Source organism: Vombatus ursinus, unplaced genomic scaffold, assembly GCF_900497805.2.
Source record: "Vombatus ursinus unplaced genomic scaffold, bare-nosed wombat genome assembly UNPS02015175.1, whole genome shotgun sequence".
Classification (NCBI taxonomy): domain Eukaryota; kingdom Metazoa; phylum Chordata; class Mammalia; order Diprotodontia; family Vombatidae; genus Vombatus; species Vombatus ursinus.
In genome coordinates, this window is record NW_020954953.1 from 25,774,101 (window position 1) to 25,783,297 (window position 9,197).

The window sequence follows — 9,197 nt, forward strand, 5'->3', positions numbered from 1 at the left end:
AAAAAGAGAGAGAGAATGCAAATAATATGCCCTGCATTCAGACTCCATAGTTCTTTTTCTGGATGTGGATAGTGTTTTCCATCATGAGTCTTTTGGAGTTGTCTTATATCCTTGCATTGCTAAGAACAGCTAAGTCTATCAATGTTAGTCATCACATAATGTGGCCGTCACTGTATACAATGTTCTCCTGGTTCTGCTCAGTTCACTCAGCATCAAATCATGTAAGTCTTTCCAGGTTTTTCTGAAGTCTGCCTGCTCACCATTTCTTGTAGCACAATAGTATTCCATTATATTCATATGCCACAACTTATTCAGCCATTCCCCAATTGATAGGCATCCCCTCAATTTCCAATTCTTTGCTACCACAAAAAGAACTGTGATAAATATTTTTGTCCCTGTGGGGCCCTTTCCCATTTGTATGATCTCTTTGGGATACAGACCTAGAAGTGGTATTGCTGGGTTAAAGGGTATGTACATTTTTATAGTCCTTTGTGCGTAGTTCCAAATTACTCTCCAGAATGGTTGAATCGGTTCACAACTACACCAACAATGCATTAGTGTTCCAATTTTGCCACATTTTCTCCAGCATTTATAACTTTCCTGTTTTGTCATATTAGCCAATCTGATATGTGTGATGTGGTACCTCAGAGGTGTTTTGATTTGCATTTCTCTAATCCATAGTGATTTAGAGCATTTTTTCATATGACTAAAGATGGCTTTAATTTCTTCATCTGAAAACTGCCTGTTCATATCCTTTGACAATTTATCAATTAGGGAGTGATTTGTATTCTTATAAATTTGTGAACTGACATCTTTATTTATCCAAGGCTTGCTAAATATGTTTTCTCCCAATATTAGTTCTACCTGTTCAAATATTACCTATAGTTGTCCCCTCCACATATATGTCCCAATAACCTTGGTACCCTTTATATATGCCCTTCTATGTATGCATCCTGGCCTCATGTGTTCAGCACATGTGTCTCCTTATGCATGTTCCTGAGGTGTATCCATCTTTTCTATTGATGGTGTGTATAGTTAAGAAACTGTAGCCCAGATTTATGGGGGAAATGTTCTATTGCTATTCTTCTTACTATACTATTTCATTAATTGTTTTTGCTTTGAACTAATTGTGTCCTCTGGCTAATCAGTAAAGGTAAATACATGGCTAAGGCACCTGAAATGGATGTGGACACACAGAGGACCTTTACTTAGGTTAGTTATTTTATTTTATTTATTTAGAATGTGGCAGAGATTGGGGAGTGAGAGTAAGATGCTAACCTAACTGCTGAATTGGAAATATAGATTTATATCTGAATAAAAAATTTTCCTGATCCAGTGATCTTGGACTGAATTTTAAAATTCATTTCCATATATTTCTTGAAATTTCATGATGTTGTGGTAAGTTCTACACACCCTAAATTATGACAGACCAACATTCTAAAATGATGTTAATGTAAATGAGAAAAGTTTAATTTTCTATTTCACCAAATCACTTTCTTCAACTCTTGCTTTAACTTATAATTTGGTATCCTTCTGGTATTGATATTGTCTCTCAACATATGTCTATCCACTCACATCTTTCATTCTTTAAGCTAACACTCTATTACTTATGTGTTTAAACCATTTTATGGGCCCTAGCTTTCCATAGTACTGTTTTATTCTAGTGACATTTGGGCAAATATATGTATAACTGAAAGAAAGCATGCTAAGTAAGAAGAATGCTTTAGATTTTTCTATTTTAGGCACAATGAAAAAGTATTTTTGAGTTTTAAATCAGAACTCCATAACTTAAATTATTTCAAACAGGTTTCAAAATAAAAGCTGGAGTCGATTGATTGTGACAGGAATGGTAGAGGAATATTTTCTAAGTATGTATAAGAATACATGAGGTCCATATGAAGAAATATTATAAAATTTACCTTTTAAAATATCAAAGCCTGTTCAATAATTGATAATGTAGGCTGCAATATAGTTTTTACTCCAATCTGTCATTGGAAATGAATATATTTTTAAAATGTATTTAATGAGTAAAAATAATAGACCATCATTTTTGTTCTAAATAAATACTGCAGATGTATGATCTTACATAAGATTTATTGAATAGAAATGGTAGGAAAAGGGAGAACTAGAGCACTGAATTTTACTTTTTCATTGGTCACATATGAAAATTATTAGATTTATAAAAGCTGGCTTTGAGAAAAAAACATTTGTAACTGAATATATTGCTCTTTTTCTTACTTGAGTTGTCCTAGATAATAATGAGGTAAAATTGTTAATGGTAATATTGAACTAACTAGCACGATGCCCTATTTCTATTAGATTTGTAATAATTTTTGTTGAAATGGTTTTATTAAATTGAAGTAGGAAGATTTTCTTAATGTTTTCTTCAGCCACACTAAAAAACTGAAATATTAAGTATAGTGTTCATAAATGATTTACACAAATTCTATTCATTTTTGTATTTATTTGAATTGAACATGGATTTTCAGTATAATTTCACTGAAAATGAAATTTATCAAAAGAATTGACTTAGAACTCAGAGGGACATTTATCCATTATATAGCTATGAAATGCAAACTGACAAATGGGAATCAAATGGCAGAACTGGCATCATCAAGCAAATGCTGATGCATGAATAAAAACTTAATATGAAACATTCATTTTTTAACGGTGCAAAGGTAGGTTGTATTTATAAAGCAGACAGCCCAAACTGATTCTAACTTTCATCTCTAACTAAGAAGCTGATAAGATTAGTAGGTTGACAAATTTAATTTATAACAGTTTCTTCACAATATTAAATTGAAAAAGTATTATCTAATAAAACAAGAAATGATCACCATTAAAAGAATCAGAGCAAATTCTCTAATGCACTGTGTCAATCTTTTATGGAGGACTTATGAAGAGTCCCAGGGGATGAGCAGATATAGTAGAGTTTCAATTTGTAATGGGAAAGGGAGTACCCAGTTAGATGAGATCACAGATTCATCGAAGTAATACAAAATTATATATGTGTGTATGTGTGTGCATAAATTCTATTTAGCAACACTGTATATGGATAAAAATAGTTTTGCTCACTGTTAGAGGGTATCAGTTAGGCTATTTTACCTAGCTATCATAACTTTATGCAATCATGTAATCCCTGAAGTACCTATAGTATATATATTTTAAAGTTTCAAGAGATATCAATTCTGATGATTCAATCAGCCTCTAGTTAATTTAAGTATAGCCAAGTCACTGTCCATTAATAGACAAATTCAGTTGTCATAGATTTTTTATGTTAGTTTGTAAACTGAGTATTGGATTATGATTTGATATTGTTAAGCAATTATTACTTCCTTGGTATTTCAGATCCCAGATTGTCACATTAAAAAAAGAAAAGATTAGAATTCCTCATAGTACTACCTAGAGAGCTATTATGATGCCAAATGTTTGTTTGTTTTTGCGAATTCTAGCCCCAACAGTTAATTGCTATGGTTCCTTAGTAAAACTTATACCATTGGCATTTAACGGCAGTGGTTTAATAGCTCAGACTTAAGGTTTGAGCAGCTCAAAATATATCATTAATATCTATTTCACTTCTTCAGATTAAATGATTTAACTAAATAAAAAAATCTGAAGATAAGATTATGTGGATTTCCCACTCAAAATAAACTAGTCTTTATCAGCTACACTAATCCACTCAAAATAAACTAGTCTTTATCAGCTACGCTAATCCTAGATGAAAATGATACAAAGAATTTTTTTCAAAATATTCAGAGATGAATTTGAGAGCCTTAACTTTTTTCTCCTACTAATGATTATTATTATCATTGTGACAATATGACAGATTTCATGATTCAGATCTTAAATTTATTGCTATGTATTCAGTAAATGTGAACATATAAAGTATTTTGTCATTTATAATCATTTCAGCCTACATTTAATATTTTAGTTCTCAAGTACATTTGATTTTATTAAAAGCATTCCACTGCAACATCCATTCTTCCTAATTGGTTTAATGATTGGCCCCACTGTTTAGACAAATTTTCACTGCATTTCTCCCACAATTGTAATATGATTCATATTTTCTTATCTCATTAGATTATTTGTAATTTATTGGTGGAGAGCACTTAAAGCAAAATATAAAAATTTACAGTAGTTTCCAAATAACAATATCCACCCTGTGTCCATTCTCCCCTTAAAAAAAAATAGTACAGGGGCAGCTAGATGGTGCAGTGGATAGAGCACTGGCCCTGAAGTCAGGAGTACCTGAGTTCAAATCTGGCCTCAGACCAAACACTTGACACTTACTAGCTGTGTGACCTTGGGCAAGTCACTTAACCCCAACTGCCTAAAAAAAAAATAGTACAGTAGTATGCTTATTTTAAAATGTTATCCAGAAAATTACATATTCTTCTCTCCCTGAGAGTACAGGGGGGTGGGTGGGAAATGCAACAACAAAATCATAAAAAAAATCTCCTGAGGTGGGCATGAAAGGAAGAAGAAAAATTATATAGTCAATGGTTGGAAACTTTCCTTTTCAACGTTTTTATGAATTACTGCCTTCCACATAATGAAGCCCTACTAGACTGGCCACCTTGCAGTTTCTCATCTTTGCTTCTTAGAATTCCTTGTTTCCTTCAAGATTCACCTCTAGCACCACCTTCTATATGAAACCTTTTCTCATCCGCTCCATTCCCCCAGCCCCCAGCTGTTAGGGCCTTCCCTTCCAAAGTATTTCAAACTATTCTGTATTTAATTTGTATATATCCTATATATACTTATATATGTGTGTCTGTGTGTGTGTGTGTTTGTGTGTGTAGTGCACTCACTACCTCCCCCCCCACACACATACATACATTGGAATGTAAGCTCTTTGAGGGTAAAGACTATCCCAGTTTGTCTTCACATCTCTTGTACCTACATAGTGCTTAATAAGCATGTATTGATTGAGTAGCTAATCTGGTTTTTGATTGTCAAACATACAGTCCCCCACACACTTTTAGGAAGTCTTTCTACCTTAGTAGGTAGGATTTTCCAGAGCTTCTGTTTTCCTGGCATGGGGAACACTAGGTCATTTCCATGCCACAATGAATCATCAAAATAGAACTTTAGTGGAGGAGTTCTTATAACTATATTGAAGTTGCTTATAGAAATACTGTCATAAAGGAGAGAAGTGAAATTGTAAAGACAATATTAATTAATGTTACTAAATGAATCAATTAAATGAAATCAGTAAAAGAAAAATATTTATCAGTCATAGCATTCTGGGAAAGGCAAAAATATTTGACCTTGGTGAAAAGTATATGTCCTGACTATGTGATGGTTCATTTCTTTGTATATAGAGCAATATATTTTAGTGTGTCCTAAATATTTCACTCATCCCTTCAAATTTTAGAGCCTAATGTTTTAGTTGGGTGATGAACAGCACCATTTTAAGTTTTACCCCTGATGTAAATATTATCATTATAAAACATTCTCCTTTTAGATAAAAATACATGAACTTCATTAATAATTGATTTATATGAAATTTGTTTTATGCTATTTTTTTGGGTATCCTATGATGCTAACTATATGCTTCCTATGTATATTTTTAGCAAACTAACTAGTCATTAGTTAATATTTGTGTTAAATTTTTATAATTTATAGTTAATTTCCATAGAGGAAAATGAGCACATTGTCCCTGTTTTTATGTATAAAGATGGAAGAATAACATGTATTTCAACAGTTTGCCCAATGTTTCACAAAAAGTATTTATCCTGGAATCATGATGCAGTGTCTACCTTTACAAGTAAAATATTTTAACTTCCTGAACCAATGATACCTTTATTGAAACAAGTCCCTCATTGAAACATATTACTTCCCTCTTTACCACCTATCCATACATACAGTAGCCTCTATGTAAGTGGAATAATGAAGAAAATGCCACTTGACATTGCTTTTTAAAATATCGTTAAAAGGATCCTGTAACACTATGTCCTTAATATTCATATGGAAAATAATTCCCCCTCTTTTGTTATATGGTTTACAAAATATCTGTAAGAGTTCTAGAAATTAAAAGTATGAAAAATTCAAATCCTCTAGATTTATACTTGCATAAGTGCTTAGTAGTGTACTTGATCCAGGTAGTCCTCTAATCAACAACAACAGCTAAAAGAAATGATTTTGACATTTTGGGAGTATGTTTTTAAGTCATATCATAACATATTGGGTGTATATATATATTTTTAATAGGTGAGAGGCCCTCCAACTGCAGGAGCATTTAAAGAACGACCAACAAAGCCCACAGCATTTCGAAAGTTTTATGAGCGAGGAGACTTCCCAATTGCCCTTGAGCATGACTCCAAAGGAAACAAAATTGCCTGGAAGGTAAGTCAGGGCACAGCTGTGACAGCCAGCTGTGCTTACTGAAGTGACATCTCCCATTGCCAAACAAAGTTGGCTGATAAGTAAATAAACTAGAGTAATTTCTCAGCAAATAGAAGATACCAGAAAAGCTCTTAGAAAAAGGCCCCCTGAGTCAGCCATCCACCTTGGCTAACAATTAAATTATGGGTTGCAAAAAGAGAAGATGACAGAGTTGCTTTGCCTTAGAGAATTGTCTGCTGCCCAATTCATCTCTATTTTTATGAGAACCTGGCAGCCCAGCCTGTTTCAGGCAGTCCATCAAATGATGGAAGTGGTGGCTGGGTACAGTGAGCAACAGCCATTTATCTCCCCCAAATTTCACCTTCCTGCAGGACACTTCCAAATGGAAGCTTTAATTACCTAAATGGATAGGTCAAGATTGCCTGCTCCCTGGAAATGCAGAGTGGAATACAAAGGAAGGCAGATTCTTATTCCGTGGCTGTACTCTGAGTCTGCAGCATATGTCAGCCAGCGTAATCGCTGTCATACTTGCCCCTGTTAGAGGCTGACCTCCACCGCTGAAACCATTACAGCGCCGACATTTCTCTGACAAAAGGTTAATTGGCTTCAAAATAAATGTATTGCCTAATGACTCCATTCTAATGCGACTGTGTTTCTCTCTAAAAGGCTCACTGATGTTATTTGTAAAAACTTGCCAATCTCTTAACTAACTAGAGAAGGTTTTTAAATTTAATTTGAGAAATGAATACTGATCTTTAACCTGTTCTTCCTATTTTATTATTTTTGTTATCACAGTATTTGCTTTGCTTTGGGGGTTATCAACTAAAAATATTTTCCACCAAAGGAAAAAAAAAGATAGTAGTTGCACTGGTGTGAATAGCATCTCAGGTGATGGAAATAAAAATATGATTGTTAAATATCACTTCAGTTAAACAGTGAAGTCATTTAACTCCAAAGGGAAACCAGGGTTAGTATGTTTAGCCTGTATAGAAGAGTATATGCATTGTTTATGAGAGAACTTAAAATTCTAAGTATAAAATATAATTGTCAAAATGATGTCAAATAGAGTAAATTAGAAAGCCAGATCCATTAGAATATTTATTTCCCTTATAGTTTGCCTTTTAACCATACTGGAAAAACATATTTGGTACACTCATGAGATACAGCAACATCAGATTTTTCTTGATGTCTATCTACTCCTGTATGTGCTCAAATTTGTGGATATAATTTTCAAACTTTTTTTCAACATTCATTATGGTATTTATTTAGAAATTTAAATTATTTACTCTTTTAGAGGTAAAGTAGCCAACAGTCTGAAAATTAGGAATTTTTTAAAAAAACAGTTAATTTTTAAACAAATTATTTGTTGTCACTAGTAGAATTGGGTCTATGGAAATATATATATGTGTGTGTGTATACATGTTACATATATAATTCCATATCCTTATAATTTTCCTTACTCCCTACCATTATACTGTTTTATGTGTCATAGTAAACTAATATATATCAGCAAAAATGACTTGCGCATGTGAAATGACATGAAAGACATCTTCAGCAATGTATATGACCAGAGAGGAAGCCAGGCCAATCATTTATCAAAAGTAAGGGGTGAAAAATACAAAGCTATAGTATTGCAATGGCCTCCATTAAATATTTAAAGACAAAAGACCAAAGTTTCTAACATGTTGGATAGATCCATCTATTGAGGATTTACAGAAAGATATAAATAAGAATCACACAGAATGAGAGGCCATGATTATTTGCTTGGTGGAAAGAGTACCCACCTGATGAAATTCCAGATTCATTAAGGTATCCTTGTACTATTTTTATTTGTAATAGATTAAGAAAAAAAGTGGTTATTACCTTGTTAAGACCCACAGGGTAGGCAATCCAGCAACATATCATTAGGGAGAGACAGGAGGCTGTCTGTGCCAGACAAGTCACACTACCACCACCACCACTTCAAGCATCATCTCCCCTCAGACCCTAAGGGAGTCAGCCCAAAAGCTCTGGTAATACCAATGCCCTCCAGACCAGTCATCCTGCTTTCAGCCCAGCCTCTGTAGCCATCAACCATGCAATCAGTCCTTGTGGAGATGCAACAGAGCAACTGTTTCTGAAAGACCTGAAACCCCTGACTCTTCAGAAGCTATAACTACTGATGGTCCAGGAATATGTTCTCACCATGAGAGTCCTTGGCACTGTCAAATGGTTCAATATCACAATTGACCTAGTCCCCCCCACAACCCCACACAGTGGAAATAACATTAAAGATGCATTATTTATTTTGCTCCTGTACACTAAGAATCATGGAGTCTTTCCACCTTGTTTGCAGCTGAAATTTCTTGTATGTTCCATCTTATTCTAGTAAAATACATTCTCCCTGAGAGCATGAGATGTCTTGCTGCATTGATTCATTTATTTATTCATTCATCACTTACTTTATGCCTACTTGAGAGGAGACTGGGTGATTACAACAAAAGAAGTAGAAATAGTTGATGTTATCAGGACTCCAGTTTCCTGGACATCTTTTGCTATCTGGGAGAGTAAATGGTCACACAAGATCAATCAACTCTAGTTCTCAGAAGAATCATAAGCCAGATTCATTCTGTATTCTCCACATCAGGACTTACCCTCTCCATTGCAGAATGTGATATAAACACCCCATCTGAATTGCTAGCCAAGAGCTCTCAGCTATGGATACTGAAAGATCCCAAACTAATTGAGGTGAAAGGCTTTGGTCTTTAAAGTTTGCATATGTTCTACCTGAGCTTTTCTTTTGGTTGCTACCTTCACTTGAGTTGTTTTTTTTTTTTTTTTTTTTTTTTTTTTTTTTTTTTTTTTTTTTT

At 33.8% G+C, this 9,197-nt stretch overlaps 1 protein-coding gene across 3 annotated transcripts in view; it reads left to right on the forward strand.

Moving 5' to 3' along the window:
- The window catches only part of LOC114031482 (parkin coregulated gene protein homolog), a 619,672-nt gene that overhangs the window by 94,238 nt on the left and 516,237 nt on the right, over positions 1–9,197 (forward strand). For all 3 annotated transcript variants that reach the window (XM_027846570.1, XM_027846572.1, XM_027846571.1), the window contains exon 2: positions 6,214–6,348. In XM_027846570.1, coding sequence (XP_027702371.1) covers positions 6,214–6,348 — 135 coding nt within the window. The remainder of the gene's footprint in view (positions 1–6,213; positions 6,349–9,197) is intronic.